Source organism: Macrobrachium nipponense, chromosome 37 (genome assembly GCF_015104395.2).
Source record: "Macrobrachium nipponense isolate FS-2020 chromosome 37, ASM1510439v2, whole genome shotgun sequence".
NCBI classification, from domain to species: Eukaryota; Metazoa; Arthropoda; class Malacostraca; order Decapoda; family Palaemonidae; genus Macrobrachium; species Macrobrachium nipponense.
In genome coordinates this window covers 49,467,729-49,485,676 of record NC_061097.1, presented here as the reverse complement: position 1 = coordinate 49,485,676, position 17,948 = coordinate 49,467,729, and the positions used below count along the sequence as shown (strand labels likewise).

The 17,948-nt window shown below is 38.7% G+C and overlaps 1 protein-coding gene across 1 annotated transcript in view; it reads left to right on the top strand.

Annotated features, from left to right (window-relative positions):
- LOC135209255 (transient receptor potential cation channel subfamily A member 1 homolog) overlaps positions 1 to 14,815 on the top strand; it is a 32,613-nt gene extending 17,798 nt beyond the window's left edge. The window contains exons 14-25 of the mRNA XM_064241964.1: positions 496 to 748; positions 902 to 1,044; positions 1,785 to 1,928; positions 3,359 to 3,637; positions 6,403 to 6,477; positions 7,132 to 7,315; positions 7,611 to 7,712; positions 9,249 to 9,434; positions 10,331 to 10,450; positions 11,539 to 11,685; positions 12,532 to 12,672; positions 14,336 to 14,815. Of these exons, the coding sequence (XP_064098034.1) occupies positions 496 to 748; positions 902 to 1,044; positions 1,785 to 1,928; positions 3,359 to 3,637; positions 6,403 to 6,477; positions 7,132 to 7,315; positions 7,611 to 7,712; positions 9,249 to 9,434; positions 10,331 to 10,450; positions 11,539 to 11,685; positions 12,532 to 12,672; positions 14,336 to 14,593 (2,032 nt within the window). The 3' untranslated portion in view covers positions 14,594 to 14,815. The remainder of the gene's footprint in view (positions 1 to 495; positions 749 to 901; positions 1,045 to 1,784; positions 1,929 to 3,358; positions 3,638 to 6,402; positions 6,478 to 7,131; positions 7,316 to 7,610; positions 7,713 to 9,248; positions 9,435 to 10,330; positions 10,451 to 11,538; positions 11,686 to 12,531; positions 12,673 to 14,335) is intronic.
- Positions 14,816 to 17,948: the final 3,133 nt, after the last annotated feature.

Genomic DNA, 17,948 nt, shown 5'->3' with positions numbered 1-17,948 from the left:
AAAAACTTAGCTTTTGCAAAGATCTGGTTGCAGATTTGCTGGAAGTGAATGGTTAAATAACTTCACAGCTCTTTTTAGAATGGTTAAAACACTTCAAAGCTCTTTTTAGAATGGTTAAATCACTTCAAAGCTCTTTTTAAAATGGTTGAAACACTTCAAATCTCTTTTTAGAAGGGTTAAATCACTTCAAAGCTCTTTTTAGAATGCTTAAGTCACTTCAAAGCTCTTTTTAGAAAGGTTAAATTTAAATCACTTCAAAGCTCTTTTTAGAATAGTTCAATCACTTCAAAGCTCTTTTTAGAATAGTTAAATCACTTAAAAGCTCTTTTTAGGATGGTTAAATCACTTCGAAGCTCTTTTTAGGATGGTTAAATCATTTCAAAGCTCTTTTTAGGATGGTTAAATCATTTCAAAGCTTATTTTAGGATGGTTAAATCACTTCAAAGCTCTTTTTTTTAAGTATTAAGCTCACGGAGCATATTCTAACCCACACAGCATGGTCCAGGCACTACTGCCCTACTCCTGCACAATGCTGAACGCCGAGAACGAAGACCTGGACACGCCTTTGCACTTGGCTTGTAAGTGGGGCCACGAAGAGGTGGTCAGACTACTGCTGGAAGCCGGCGCCGACGTCAAGGCCACCAATTCCTCTTCCTCCACTCCACTGCATCTGGCGGCTTTCAAGGGCCACGTGGGTTGTTGTCATATGCTGCTGGACTCGGCTGCCCCTACTGACATATTCAATAAGGTCTGTCTGTGTTGTTGTGACTCCCCACAAAACCTCTGAAGAACTTGAATGATGAAAGGCAACGTACTTAACATTTTTAAGATGCGATAACAAAATTCATTCTTTATTACTGATCAGCAATGTCGTCATAACCAGTATCATCTTTCGCTGTAGGAAAACAAGACCCCGTTAATCTTGGCAGTTCTGGAAGGTCATGTCGGAGTGACGCGGATGTTACTCGACCACGGGGCGTCCTTGGCCGCCGCTTCAAAATCAGACATGAATGCTTTGGAAGTCGCCGTGGACGCTGGCAAAAGGCACGTCATCCTCGAAATGTTATCCTCGAAATGATATGCTCGTTTTCAGACAAGGGGAAACAATTCCCCCTCTTGAGTATATTTCCGTAAATTAACTACGCATCGGCAAAGATAACCCTTGCATGGATTGCTTACGTGTGCGATCAGTTCATTTTCACTGCTTGAGAACAATAGATGGTGCTGTACTGGGAGCAAATAATTTCAGGTCGTAGGAGGAAACATTGAATAGAGTAGTTTATTGATAACATCCACAACCATCCCTTCAAATGCAACATGTATATACATATACGTATGTATATGCTACTATATATATACTAATATATATATCTATATATATATTACCATAAATATATTCTATAATATATACCTATATATATATATCTTTATATATTATATTTATTATATATCATATTATATATATTAAATATATATACCTATATATATATACCTATATATATTATATATATATATATATATATATATATAGGATATTATATATATACATATATATAATATATATATATATATAGGTATATATATATATATATAGATATATATATATATTTACTTATCATAAAATCACAGGAGATGCACGTAATTTAGTATAAGCAAACACAACAGGATGATCAAAGTAAGATGATTCGTACCCAGCGCTTTCACCACACTCAATTCCTGACGATGCGAAAGCGTTTGGTGATGTAGACTTACAAATGTTCTGAGAATATTCCTTCTCTTTCTAGTGATATTGCGCTCACCATTATCCAGTCCAAGGGTTGGGAGGAAGGCATGAAACGTGTTTCTGACGACTACAGAGGATACAGAGTCACGCCCTTCAGGAGAATGATCGAAAAGTTACCCAAAGCAGCAGAGGAAGTTCTCAACAGGTATCTCTCTCTCTCTCTCTCTCTCTCTCTCTCTCTCTCTCTCTCTCGTCAGCAAACAGGTCAGTGTCTGGTAAAAAGAAATATATGCTCAAACTCCTCTGGTTATAAGAAAAGGGCTTTTCCTCAGCTCCTGACTAAGAGGAAATATGTTTCACCTCAGCTTCTGTTTACAAGGGGTAGTTCAAGATGTGCTTCTAATCAGCAAAGGCTTTGCCTCAGTTTCTGCTTGCGAAAAAATTCACCTTAATTCTCTTTGGGGAACAAGAGCTTTGGCTCCGCATCTGGTTAGGAGAAATAGCTTTCACTGGGCTTTTTGTTAGAAGAAAAGACATAAGACAACGAATAAAAAAAATTAAAAAAAACTGTTTCAGCCCTTGGCTTTGCCTCGGCTTTAAGGAGAAACTTAATTGCCACAGTCCCTAGCTAGGAGAAAAAGTTTTGGCTCTTTTAGAAAGGATAAAAGAGCTTTTGCTCGGCGTCTGGTTACGAGAAAAAGCTGTGACTTAGCCAAGGAGAGAAAAGGGCCTTTGCCTCAGCTTCTGGAATGGAACGCAATATATAGAGTTTAGCTCAAAGGCCAAGCACAGGGACTTATGGAGTCATTCAGCGCTGGTCTCGTAATCTTGCACCATGAAACGATCATTATAAAGAGGGTGGATTGTTAGATGGAGGAAAGAATATGAATGGGGGTACAGTATTAGGAATGAAAGGGTTTCAGCTACGGTCCGAAGGGACGCTGCAAAGAACCTTAAGTAATGCCTACACAGTGCACCGCATGAATTGCACTGACAGCACTACTCCCTTCACAACTTCTGGAAGGAAAGATAACCCTCTGCTCAGATTCTGGTCACGAAAGTACAAAGCCTTAACCTAAGCCACTGCTTAGGTCGGGAAACCGTTACTGATAGCTTTTGGTTAAGGCAAAGAGCTTCAACTTAGCTTTTGGGAGAGATAAATAGCTTCTGGTCAGGAGAAAAGCTGTTTACCATAGCTTGTGGTCCTGAAAGCAAATCTGACTCAGCTTCTGGGTAAGAAGAATAGTTCTAACATTTTTTATAATGAAGATATTTCCAAGATATCCTGGTCACAGAAACCGCTTTGTTGTACTTCCGGTTAAGAGAGATAGATAGAGCTTTGCCTTGATAGTTGATTAGAATGAAAAGTTTTCAATAAGCTTGTGATTAGCCGGAGAATTTTGCTCGAGATTCTAATTAAGAGCGATCGAGCCTCATACCGATATTACTAATATTTGCTTCAAACAAAAATAATTCTGGTGAATTTCTTCTTTTTAACCCATTATTAACAACTTCCACGTTATTGCCAAGTCACAGAAGTCAGGTAGTAGTACGTTACGTTCTATAAAGGGTTATCCGACAGTGCCGTAAAAAGATGAAGAGAGTATTAATACATTCACAAATATGGCCCCACAGGTGTATCAAGACGAACCCTCCGGCAATCAGCGTGGCAGGAACCGATCAAACGATCACATTCGAGTACCTGGACGACACCTACAGCAGCTCAGTGCAGGGCGTCGACTGCTTCGACGCCGGTGGGAGGCTCACAGCTCTGGCGACTCGCTACGACAGAAACGCCCGCAGGGTGAAGAAGAACCATCCGCTTATGCTCATGATCAAACACAAGCTGCCTTCGCTACTGTCGCATCCCGTCTGCGTAGCTCTGATCAGGCACAAGTGGGACACGTATGGAAGGTGGGTCTTCAGGCGTTTTTCATCCCAGATGCTTTCTCTTGACGGGACCAGTAATTTCAGGACAGGGGACATCTTTGCCATGATATGATCAGACATCGATGATCCTCATTAAGTTTATGTTTGAAAGGGTGCGTCCACATATAATAAAACATGTTATATAAGCAGGTCAGTGACAGATCTTGTACAGGTCATGAACGGGTTGAATACAAGTCAACGACTGATTGGTGGTCCTTAACCAGTGCCTCGTACTATTATCCGGCATAGACCAAAGATTCGTCCTCTACTTAACAGTTGTCGACTTGTTTTTTCAGCCTGTTTGTGATTTCTATGTGATCAGATGCCGAATTGTGTTCATGTCATATTTTACTGAAGTAGTCGCACCCAGAGGATTGTAGACTAGAATAGGATTTAGACCAATGGCCAAGAACTGGAACCTATGAAGTCAATCATCGCTGAAACGGAAATTGACAGTAAAAGGTTTGAAAGGTTTAACAGCAGGAAAACCTCGCTGTTGCACTATGAAATCACTGATAAGAGAGGGTGGAAAGTCAGATGGAATAAAGAGAATATGAACGGAGGTACAGTGAAAGAAATGAAAAAGAGTTGCAGCTAGGGGCCGAACTGACGCTGCAAAGAACCTTAAGTAATGCCTAAAATGCCCAGAGGATTGTAACCCTTATTTACCGTTAATAAATTTACCTCTAATAAACTACAAAACTGTTGTGTCGAAAGATTGCAGGACCTTTTTCAAAGACGTTTGATAAAGTGTGACAGAAACATAACCTATATACAATATGATTAATGGTGAAAAATGTTTTGGTAAAGATTTTATCCCTATTTGCTGTTAAACTGTCTAGTAAAAATTGTGCGACGAAAGCATTCGTCCTTGTTCACCATAAGGTGACAGGAAAACGAAAGCATTTGTCCTTATTCACCATAAGGTGACAGGAAAACGAAAGCACGTATTCGGATTTACCTCAATCTGTAAATATTTTTCCATGAAAACATGTACCCTATTTTACGCTAAATAATAGGGTAAAAGATCGGGGCAGATGTAACTTAGCTTCGTTTTAAGATGACAGGTGAAATTATTCTTTCGAAAACGTGTACAATCTACCATAAAGTGTTGTTGTTTTAATTATTTTAACATTTCTGTTTGTACGTATTCGGAAACTACGTAGCCTAATATTTCAAACGTATCCTTGCTTAAGCATTCTGTAACTTAACCTAATCATCCTAACCTACCCTTGCATAAGGTCACGTCACCTGAATGCAGGTGCCGCAAATATACATACGGTTATTTCAACTTGAACCTACACAAATGACACATGCCAACTAAACTTAGATGCCTAATAAACAGGTGTCTTTGCTCAGGCTGCGACAGATATACCCAAGGCCAAGGGTATACCAGACTGAAAATGATGTTGCCGTAACGTAGCGTGTCAAAACATGGAAAAATAACGACTGTAACATTCCATGTTATTCTTTTTCATTTCACTTGTAATACTAATAAAGACCATAATTGAGTTGTATTTCTCATTATTGATTTTCTATTAACAGTATGGAATATGAGTAGTAACGGCTTATTTAGCATTAGCATTTTAAAACAGAAATGGAATCTTCGGGAAAAAAACTGTTATTAGAGAATTATAAGTAAAAAATTAACAACTTATTTCCTACGGAGTATATTAAAAAAACATTTTTAATGTTAATGACAAAGTATTATATTTGGTGATAGGTTCAAGAAAATTGTTATTCAATACAAGTTGAATGTTATATAATGAATATTAGTAAAATAAAAATTACGAAAATACTAGGAAATAACTGTAGTTAATCTGCTTTAATGTATTTTTTTAATAAAAGATAAAAAAATTTAGCATAATCACAAAATCCATTGGTTAACCAGAGCCAATTCTTTCTTTAGCAATCAACCAAGGTTAAAGTTACTGCAAAATTGGATTTAAAATCTTCTGCAAAGCCGAATTTCATCACAAGCGAAGACATCTACATTACGGCATGTAAACTTTTTAAAATAAAAGTGTGTGTTACCGTTCAGTCACTTCTTTCCCACCGTTATCCCTACACTAAGGGGTCGGTTGCCTGATGCGCCTTTCCTTACAATATCAGGCATGGTTTTTTTATTTGGCATAGGGGTTTTTACGACCGCATGCCCTTGCTGTCATTAACCACAGTTATTGGCGGTGGGCCTCGCCTTTGAATAGAAAAGTCCACCTACAAGGCAGCAGTTTCCACAGTTATATATTGGCGGTGGGCCTCGCCTTTGACTAAAAAAAGTCCACCTGCAAGGCAGCAGTTTCCACAGTTAATGGCGATGGGCCTAGCCTTTTACTAAAATGTAAGACTGCAAGGCAGTAGCTGTCCTTTGAGCAGCCTTTTACGACCCGCAGGATCTTCGGTGGTAGTATCCTTACACCCCTACTACAGGGTGGTACCAGACGTTCATTCACTAATGATTATTAACAAAGTTTTAGATTAAGATGGCCTTGTGCCAGAACGGGCATATATATATATATATATATATATATATATATATATATATATATATATATATATATATATATATAGATATATATATATATATATATATATATATATATATATATATATATATATATTACTAGAGCAGAAAAGTCGAGTAAAGAAATTGTACTTATTAAGTCAAATAATCATATGACCATTACTTTAGGTCAATATTTTTTTCCATCGGGTGCTAGTCTAATGCTTTATGATCCTTCTTCCAACAGATGGGTTTATTACGGTAATTTCACCCTGTACCTGATCTTCTTGCTTTCTCTCACCACTTACGTCATCGCTACCAAGTAAGATCGACTGGTTGATTGATTATGTCTATTAAAACTGGCGTCACAATATTAAGGTTATTGAGGCAGTAATAAATTTGAATACAAAACCAAAAGTAAAGTTAAAAAAGGAATTTCATCTAATTTACTTAAATATATATATATATATTATATCTATATATATATATATAGATAGATAGATAGATAGATAGATGAGATAGAAGATGATAGATAGATTAGATAATAGATAGATAGATAATAGATAGATGATATGATAGTGATAGATGATAGGATATAGGTATATATAAATAATAAATAATCATTTGTTATAATATACTATCAATGCTTAATATACTTTACGTACATGTATGATCTACATTTTGTTGAGGATGCCAGCTTCCCACTTAAAGATATATAACTGATCTATAGTACAATCCTCACGAGAATTGTAGCTACAATAAGTAAGACACATATTAAATGCATGCGTTAATGAACTTCCCTAGAAACTAAGAACAGAATTCAACTTTCAAGTTATATAATTAATATTCAGTGACTTTCATTTTTACCTCCAGATTTTAAACAAAAAGTCGTCATGCAACCTATTTAACCTTTGTGTTTCTAAAGGAAAACTATAATCTATAAAACATTTTTATATTATTTACATTTTTTTATCAGAGACCTGAACTGGATAGACGCCAACTTGACGGACAAAGTCGCCAATTACCGGAACGCGGATTCCTGCGAGGAAATCATTGACTGGGATGACATTAAAGTTTATTTGCTTTTGACATTCTGCAAATATGCGGTGGGAGCCATTGCCTGCTTGGAGATGATCAAAGAGATCTCCCAGTTTTATTCGGTGGGTATCTTTCGTAACGCAATGCATACACATATTTTATGTGTGTGTGTGTGTACGAGCGTGTATATTATTATATATATGATGTTTATGCATGTATGTATGTATATATGCGTACATGTTAAAACCATTGTCTAGCAGCAAACTAGGATTAATAACCGCATGTAAATGCAGCGAATGCCTGGTACGTATCAAATTGGCCAATTGGGTCCATTATATATACAGCAATATATATATATATATATATATATATATATATATATATATATATATATTAAGCACCTCTATTTCCTCGCAGGCTAGATGTGCATACCTCGGACTGGAAAACCTAGTCGAGTGGACTTGCTACGTCTGTGCGGCACTCTTCATCCTGGAGTTTCACAGCTGTCCATTCAAGGAGGTATGTTGGGTGAACAGTTTGCTCACTGAATGACCGACTACACTTAAAACTAGTGTATATTAACGTTAAAAAAAAAAAAAAAAAAAAAAAAAAAAAAAAAAAGTGGTCTGGTCACGCGCAGGTAAAGTGTGGGTGAGACAGGTAGTCTTCCTTTCTTTTGGAACTTTGTATTCCAAAGAAAATTTCTTTGGACTTTGGTGTATATCATATCAAATAAGGCAGGAGCAACCATAATCTGGGTGGGATTGAGTTAATAATTAATATACGTAAACCAACTAGGTATTCTGCTTCCATCCATAACGAAGTCAATATTCTCCTTCTTCCATCCATAACGAAGGCAATATTCTCTTCTTACGTCCATACCGAAGTCAATATTCTCCCTCTTCCATCTATAACAAAGTCAATATTCTCCCTTGTCCATCCATACTGAAGTCAGTTTTCTCCTTCTTCCATCCATAACGAAGGCAATATTCTCCTTCTTCCATCCATAACGAAGTCAATATTCTCCTGCTTCCTTCCATCCATAACGAAGCCAATATTCTCCTTCTTCCATCCATAACGAAGTCAATATTCTCCTTCTTCCATCCATAACGAAGTCAATATTCTCCTTCTTCCATCCATAACGAAGTCAATATTTTCCCCTCCTTCTCCATTCTTAAGCCAAAGTCCTATTCCTCCTTCTTTCTCCATAACAAAGTCAACATTCTCTTCCTTCCATCCATTAACAAGTCAATATTCCTTCTCCTACGTCCATAACGAAGTTCAATATTTCCTCCTCCTTTTCCATCCATAAACGAAGTCAATTATTCCTCCTTCCTCCAAGCCATAACGAAGTCAATATTCTCCTCCTTCCATCCATAACGAAGTCAATATTCTCCTTCTTCCATCCATAACGAAGTCAATATTCTCCTCCTTCCATCCATAACGAAGTCAATATTCTCCTCCTTCCATCCATAACAAGTCATACTTCTCCCTTCCTTCCATCCATAACGAAGTCAATATTCCTCCCTTCCTTCATCCATAACCGAAGTCAAATATTCTCCTCCTTCCAATCCATAACGAAGTCAATATTCGCCTCCTTCCATCCAAACGAAGTCAATTTCTCCTTCCTTCCATCCAATAAACGAATAATATTCTCCTCCTTCCATCCATAACGAAGTCAATATTCTCCTCCTTCCATCCATAACGAAGTCAATATTCTCCTCCTTCCATCCATAACGAAGTCAATATTCTCCTCCTTCCATCCATAACGAAGTCAATATTCCTCAATCTACATCCATAACGAGTCAATATTCTCCTTTCCTTCCATCCATAAACGAAGTCAATATTCCCTTCCCTTCCACCATAACGAAGTCAATATTCTCCTTCTTCCATCCATAACGAAGTCAATATTCTCCTCCTTCCATCATAACGAAGTCAATATTCTCCTTCTTCCACCCATACTGAAGTCCGTTTTCTTCTCCTTCCATCCATACCGAAGTCAATATTCCCCCAAGCCTCCCATTCCATAATGAAGTCAATCTCCCACTCCTGCAGGAATGGCAGTGGCAGCTGGGGGCTACCTCCATCTTCCTCTCGTGGATAAACCTGCTGCTCTTCATCCGCGTCTTCCCGTTCTTCGGCATCTACGTCATCATGTTCACGGAGGTTCTCAAGTCCTTCTGCAGCTTCTTCCTCCTGTTCTTCTTCTTCATCATCGCCTTCGCTCTGAGCTTTTACACGGTAGGCTTTTTTTGCCTGTAGATTTTGCTTTTTAAGAGCTTGCCTTAAGCACTTTATATAAATATTTGCGTTAAGCTCTGACAAGGTCCGGTTTGTATATAATAAAAGGCATTTGCCTCGAGCAATAAACAGTCAACGTCTACCTCGAGCTTTTCAGGGTAAGAGTTACAAAGTAGCAGTTGCCTGATAAAGCTTTTACGAGGTAAGCATTTGCCTTATCAAGCTTTTACAAGGAAAGTATTTGCCCTAAGCTTTTACAACGTAAGCATTTGCCTTAAGCTTTTACAACGTAAGTATTTGCCTTCAGCTTTTGCAAGATAAATAAGCTATTTTGCCTTTAGCCTTTACAGGGTAAACATTTAGCTGCAGTTGCTATATGGTAATCATATGGCTTCAGTTTTTCAAAGGTAACCATGACCTAATTACTAAAGATTTTACACGGCTGGTATTAAATTTTGCCTTAAAGACTTTACAGGCAAACCTAGCACTTCACCTAAACTCAGAATTTATGCTTGAAAAGCTATGTAAACCTAAGACCAAATCTTCATTACCCAAACTTAGGCCAAGAACTGTATTTTTGACCATGGGCCTCTAAACCTAAACTTAGAACACGATTTTCTAACCAACCGACTAAACTTAAAGCCCAGAACTTACGTCATATAAATGCCAAACCTACCCAGGACATGCTGATCTAAGACGAGTCATCAAAGCCTTAGCCCAAAACTTCATGTCGACCCACAGTCATCAAAAGCTGAGTCTAATCACATTCTTCTCCACTAAAGTGACCAGAACTTCATGTCTCAATGTAAGTGTAGCCAATATCACAGTCTCCTATAAACTTAGTCAGAACTTCATCTACACACAACCGTGAATTTATTTATATTTTGTACTAACAGGTACTTAGCGGCAACTATGGCTTCCGAACACCAGCTTTTTCGCTTCTGAGAACTTCGGTCATGATGATTGGGGAAATCAGCTTCGAAGACGTTTTCAATAACCCGAACGACCCTCTCGAGGTATGTCATTGTGGAGTTCAGCTTCTTGTTTTTCGCGACTCTTCCTTTCCATATTCAATTCTAGTTTGGACATCAACGGTAGGAGGAGGTAATGCTGTGACTGAATTTCGTGGGATAGAATGAAATAGTATATAGAGAGTTTAGGCCAAGCGCTGGGACCTATGAGGTCATTCCTTAAAAAGGAAATTGACAACAAAAGAGTTTGAAGGTGTTAACAGGAGGAAGACCTCATAGTTCACCATGCAACAATTATTGTTAAATAGTGGAAAGTAAGCTGGAATAAAGATAAAAGGAATGGAAGGGTGATTACAGCTAGGGGCCGACAGGACGCTGCAAAGAACCTGAAGTAAAATACCTTCAGTGCACCGCATAAGGTGCACTGACGGCACTAGACCCTTGCAAAGAGTTTATGGTAATGACCACTCCATTTGGCATTTTCAAAATTCTGAACAAGGTCCCAGAGAGACGCTCATGCTGAAATTTTTAAGCTAAAAATCATACGATATTCTTATTATCATTTTCTAAGAGTCAGTCGAGTTCAGGATTGAGTGTTGCATTCACATTATATTTCATTCATCTCTGGTAAAATAAAATGTATAAAAGTTTAACCAAAGAAGCATCAAAATTAATTTTTATGTGGCTTTTATAGAAGAGTATATTAATATTTCTGTAGAATCTTTTCATTAACCTTAATTTCAAAGGGATGCCCCACCCCCACCCAACCACGACACCTTGATAAATTTTGAAAACTTGAAATTACTGAGCGTGAGGATATTCACTGTGACGAGAATGGCTCAGAATCCACTTACCCAGTAGGTACATAACACATACATATGTAGATATAGGCTGCAGTAACAGTATACAGATATTCCACTAACTGCATTCCTGTCTCATTCCAATACTAAGAGATCACGTACATTACACCAACTGCTTTCCTTTTCCTTTCCTGTTCCATTACCCAGAGTTTCCGTACCTTCCTTTCTCAACCCAGTACCCAGAGGTTATGGAACATTCCACTAACTACATTCCCTTCTCACTCCAGAGGTCACGTACTACAATCCACTAACTGCCTTCCTTCCCCATGACAGTATCCAGAGATCACCTACATTCTGCTGACGGCATTCCTGATCTTCATGTCGATTCTCATCATGAACCTGCTGGTGGGCCTGGCCGTAGATGACATCAAGGCTGTGCAAGAACAGGCCATGTTGCAGAAATTGGCCATGCAAACGGAAGTAAGTGATTTGTCAAACCGAGAAAAAAATTGGAATCGTGCGGACTAAGCTCTCTCTCTCTCTCTCTCTCTCTCTCTCTCTCTCTCTCTCTCTCTCTCTCTCTCTCTCTCTCTCTCTCTCTCTCTCTCTCTCTCTCTCTCTCTCTCTCCTGTTTTATATCTAGTTCTTAATTCTCTACATAAATCAGTGAAAATGTCTCGCACTTTTGAGTAAGAATGTGTTTTTTCATTGAAAGAAGATACTATATATGTTCTAAGGAAGGACGAAATTAGTGGCGGTAAGTCCTATCGGTCTAAAAAACAAAACTTGAATATTTGTACCTACATAAAAAAAACACCAAATATTTTCACTAACTCCCTCTCAAGTCAATAACGTCAAGTCGGGACGTAAATTGTAAGGACGTTATAACTACGTACACGGTAAGGACAATTTTTTGGTTCTTACATTTCGGTGATATCAGGTTCTAAATAACTGACAATTGGTCATAAATTCTATCAGTCATTTTTTTGTAAGAATTCTGGATATATACCTCTAAATATGATTATTTATGTCTGTACAAGGCAATTTGCTATGTTAGTGCCCTTGGACACTCCTTTAAGTCTAGCTTACATCGTTCTGCTTTTGTAAGTAAGGTTTCAGCTTAATTATGAATAATTATAAAACCCGTTATAACTTTTAAGAAGATCATAAGAACATCCGACAAAAAATTATGTCGCGGAAGATCAAATTAAAAAACAAAAATATGCAACAAACATAAGTTGAGCCTTACAGACGAACTAACCGAGAGCCTCTACAAACCAAGGAAAGATGATGATGACGATGCATAGCTGATACTTTCAATTCCAGCTGGTGCTTGACATCGAGATGGTGATACCGGACTTCATAAAGCGAAAATACATCTTGAAGGAGATGAAAGTAGTGCACGGCCAAAACCACGGGATTCTTAATACACTTCTGAGCAAGATTGCGCACCAACAGGGGAAAGAGGTAAGTACGGTGGACTGTGTGGTTTCGAACTTATCATTGTCAACCCACAGTTAAAATGCTTGTCCATTCGTTCTGAACAGAGTGATAAATGATCATTGCTAATACGAGCTCCTGATAGCCTAAGGTCGTAAGCAGTCATATTGTTACTAAAGCGTCTCTCGACAATAGGAGTGAAGTAAGTATGGGACGGAAAACTGACCCAAAAGCCCAATAAAGTTACTGCAGAATTTTATTAAGAGCCAGCGCTAATTTGAGGTCTAGGATCACTCGTGCTGTTAACTCGTTTCTTAGCAAGACAGATTAAGTAATATGGAAGCACTGCTCACGAGGTAAGAGAAAAAGAAACAATCTTTCATGTTCAATGACAAAAACTGTAAATTAGTCATATTGCTCACAGTAAAACACATTATTGCATGTAACTTCGAGGGAAAGAAATAAGGATCTTGAAATATGAAACTGTGAATCCCGACTATCTCCCGTCATCTCATTTAATGAAGCTCTAGTAAGCTTTGGCAAGATCATCTTTAAATCGGCTAGAAAAACTAGGGCTCGGAAACTTAGGTCTCAAGACGAGGACGGGAAAATAATATATGATCTTGTTGCCAACCGAAGTAAGAGGTAAGCGGGACATCCTTGCTCATTCACTCAATAGCCCTAAGCCTATTTTACTTTTAGCCTCATATTCTCCCTGTAACCATTGTCCAAAAGGTGAGAATTACAGATTCTGTCCCCTAGGGGATCAATGAATACGAATAGGTCTCCAGTAGGCGTAAGTTATTGCTAAATCGTCAGGAATAAAAACAGAAACCCCTCGAGCTATTGAGTTAATCTGGAGGGTTTGGATGCGCCATTTCGACGAGTGGCTTAACTAGCCGGCAAATATGTTCAAATTAAGGAGCCTGGAATTGAAGTTCACCAATTCTCAAAGCGTGAAAACAACCTCTACCTTCCACCTCTGTCTTTCTTTAGCCTTAAATTCCTTCTCGGAAAACCAAAGTTTTCACTTCCAATGTCAGAACATCGAATAGCCGTACTTCCAGTGCCTGTCTTTAAACCTTGGCTCAAACATCGTGTTACACAATACGGTATACGGCTCGAACCTCGATGAGGTCTACCTTACTTGTAGTTTACACTCTTTAAAGTAGGTCAAAAAAGGGCCAGGGGAATACCCACCTGAGGTTTGGGCAAGAAGCCTGTCTGGCGAGACTTTTTTTTTTTTTTTTTTTAATCGGTTAAAGCATTTTAAGTTTATATGAATGTTCCTTTCAGCTTAGTAGTTCTCTCTCTCTCTCTCTCTCTCTCTCTCTCTCTCTCTCTCTCTCTCTCTCTCTCTCTCTCTCTCTCTCTCTCTCTCTCTCCATGAAGCAAGGTGAAAAATGGCTGACATTGGTGGTTAAAATATCTAGGCTAATTAGCTGTTAGGAGGCATTAAATTGAAAAAAAAATATGAAACACTGTAGGATAAAATCTTAAAACATTGGAAAACCAAGAAGCATTACTACACAAAATGAAATACAAATGCAATCACGAAACCTAGAGAGAGAAAGAATTTTAAAACCCTGATCTCGAACACCATATTAACCAAAAGCTCCAAAAGAAGACCAGATAGTACAAGGTCATGCAAGTACTTCCCAAAACTAAATAAATAGAAAGATAATTTCAGGTCAGCGAAGTGGAAGAATTGAAACGGGAAATCGTCCAACTGAAGCAGTCCGTGCATCGCCTGGTGGAAGTCACGTCATCCATGAACGAGTTGGTCGTTTTGAAGTCGAGGGTTGGAGGCGGCGGTGGCAGCCCGGAGCGCGAGCTATCTAATAATAGATCAGGACAGAGAGCTTTCCACCAACACTCCAACGATTCTCCTTCCTTGACGCCTACGATGGCCGAACCCGTTTCCTTGTACAGGGGAATGGATTTCTGAGAAGAACTGTAAAAATAAATTGTGATCTTTTCATGAACCTGAGGGTTTATTGATTATTTTTGTTCAAATCTAGGGCACAACTTAAGACATCCGTTCTCTGACCAGAGAACAGGCAGTTAATTTATTTTGATCTAATGATAACTCAGGCAGTGGCTGTATGCTTTTGTGAATGAGTAAAGGCATTACTGGTGAGACAGGCTCTTGTAATAAATAGGAATAGTATCCCTTTATTTTTCACATTCCACATTTGCGTACGGTTTCTGCCTAGCCAAAGGTGGGTCTATCATTCAAGAACAGGCGAGTAACAGAGTTGCCCTTACCACCACTAAGTGCTACAGTTTCTTTTATTATATTTATCATTATTATTAAAAAAGGTGCCATCTACATGGTGTCCTCATCTAGCCAAGTCTTGATAGAAACCAGAGAGAGAGCAAAGATGGTCTGCTCCCGAAGGAAGCTTCGGACCTGATTACTTTCATTCAATAAGCCCTAATTTTTCCTACTGGGTGGGTACCTTATAGTTTTTCCTGGCAGGGACTGAGCTTTAACGATATACCTTTACCAGCTCTTATATAAAAATGTAGCCCTAACCTTGAGGTGGCATAAATATAAGCTTCAATGGGTTTAAGTTATTGACCTATCGACTGAAACTGATGTGTCCAAAACCCTGGGTCATACTTCAGTATAGGCAGCGTTGTCATTAATAAACCATGGCAGCAGTCCTTTTAGGCTGGGCCTTTTACTTTGATTAAGATGAAGCTGGCTTTGTGCCAGTACATCCCCTTGGTCAATTTTATTATAGAATATTCTGTTTCCTTGATGTTAGAGCTTGAAACTACTGTACTTAAATTGCGCTACCTTCCGTTTGAACTAAAATATATTTCTAAATAGCGAAACATGAATCGTGAATGTACGGCAACAAGCCTTATGCTCCTGCAACCGGTAGATCTATATTAGTACTATTCCGCTGCGGCCTCGACTATGGCAGTTGCGGTTTTTCTATGCAGTTCTACCTCCTGAACAAGAATTTTAGGTAATGTTTATTCGGATGACTGTAATTAACCCCCAAGGGCTCGTACTAAACACGGCGAAATACATTTTACGCCCCAATTCCTGGTGGCTTTCGTATTCGCGGGGACGAACGATGCGGTCATGCGGAATGCTTATATAGAAATACCCAGCAACCATCAAATATCGTTTTTATGATCGTCATTATTATTATTTAACCAGTCATTCTAATTACATATCTGCAGTTCCAGACTCTGGAGAGCTAGACAGTTACTGGTCCAGTTAAGTAGGGAAATTTTGTGTAAGGAAAAGTTCGTGATCTTAACCAAAGTTGAGTTAAAGAAGTTGAACCACCAGGTGGTAAGAGACCAATGGAAACTGAGGAAAGATAAAAGGAAGAAAGCACTGCAGCTAGAGAATTCGACATCATCACAAGAGTACACAATGAAAAGTCTCTCTCTGTGTAGCACTGAGAGCGTTAGCGAAAGTAGAACGCGAGTCTGAATGACACCACAGATGATGTTACTTTTTAGAAACTAAACACGTATTTGCTCGAGCGAGTACAAAGGAAACCCATGATATAGTAATGACAAGGTAGTCCCGCTCTAGCGACGAATTTGGGACTAATTCGCGCATGTGATTTTGTGACGTCGAATAAAATTGTGAATCCCAATTTTATCACAAAATTAAGCTATGTTAATTTAACAAAATGCATTAACTGAAAGGCGGACTCGCGCCAACGTTCAACTCACACAAGATCAACTTTAAAACAATTGATAACGAGGTTCCAAATGCACATAAGGCCATGACAGGGAAGTTTTAATTAACCGTGGACAAAATCCCGTGACCTCAGTCTCCAGGATCCCGTCAGTCTCTAAAAGTAACCCCCACCCCCCCAAAAAAAAAAATTATTTGTGCAACATTTCGCCTATTCGATTTCTCCAATACCGATATTCACATGAACTACAATATTAGATATGTCCAAAATCGCATTCATCGCTTAAAACTATGGAGGGATATTTATCAAATCGCTTTTGAAAGTGTAAAAAAGGCAATTATCCCTATCTTTACATCAGTAAATTGTCGCTTCGACAGGTTTGCGTGACGTCACAGATTATGGTCGGTTAAAAATACACTGGACCTGCGCATGGGACTACTTGTTGTTTCTATATCGTGAGTTAACCTTATAAATTCACGCAGTCATGAGTTGCCACATTAAAAATCTGTCGGCTAAAAACTCAGGTGTCATCAGATGACGCGTAATCTGGGTAATACTTTATCGTTAATGTTCACGAGATTGTGGCAAAAATAAAGAACGAACGGTGCTACTTTAGTAGGCGGTCAACCTGCGTGTTTCTACTGTTTCGCTGTGTTTAGCACTAGCCTGTCGGAGGTCAAATGTCCCTAAGCGCATTTTACCACATTTGATCCCCGAGGCTGGCATAAGGCCAGCTTAATCTCAAACAGTAACAACCCTTCGTGCTACTTTAGGGGCATTTGACCCCCGACGGGGGCTAGTACTAAACACTGCGAAACAGTGTACAAATGGGAACAGGCTTATTCGGACCTTGGCTGATTCGGACCATGTACTGGCTCATTTGGACCTCTATCCAGGCTTATTCGGACCTTCATATGATTGGCCGATATTTCTATGCAGTTTTACCTCCCGAACAAGAATTTTACGTAATATTTATTCGGACGACTGTAATTAACCCCCAGGGGCTCGTACTAAACACGGCGAAATACATTTGACGCCCCAATTCCTGGTGGCTTTCGTATTCGCGGGGACGAACGATACGGAATGCTTATATAGAAATACCCAATGCTATGATACAAAATTATTTATGGGTCCGAATCAGCCTAGCAAATGGTCCGAATCAGCCAAGATTAAGTCCGAATCAGCCAAGGCCCGAATAAGCCTGCATCCGTACAAATACGCAGGTAGACCGCATACTAAAGTAGCACCGAACGAACTTTGCTGAGGGTACTAAATTACTTAGGTCCTATCAATGCTTTATCAACTCATATGGAGTGAACATAGAATAAGTGAAAGCAGTGCCTGGGTAACCACTGCCAAAAGTCCGCTGAATTATGACGAAATACAAGATAATGTTATTTTGGAAATATGCGGTTCATTCTATCCACAATTTTACATTTTACAAGTTCCAAAAACAAACAAATGAAACCGTGTAAACCAACAAAATTTCTGTATATCCAATAGAATTTCTAGCTGTGAAAAAATATGGGGGTGGAGCTTTACCGAAACTTGTCGCGAACCTTAACAATTTTGTAAAATGACTAAAAATTCCTGCTTTGGACCTGAGGACTCTACACAACCAACAGACAC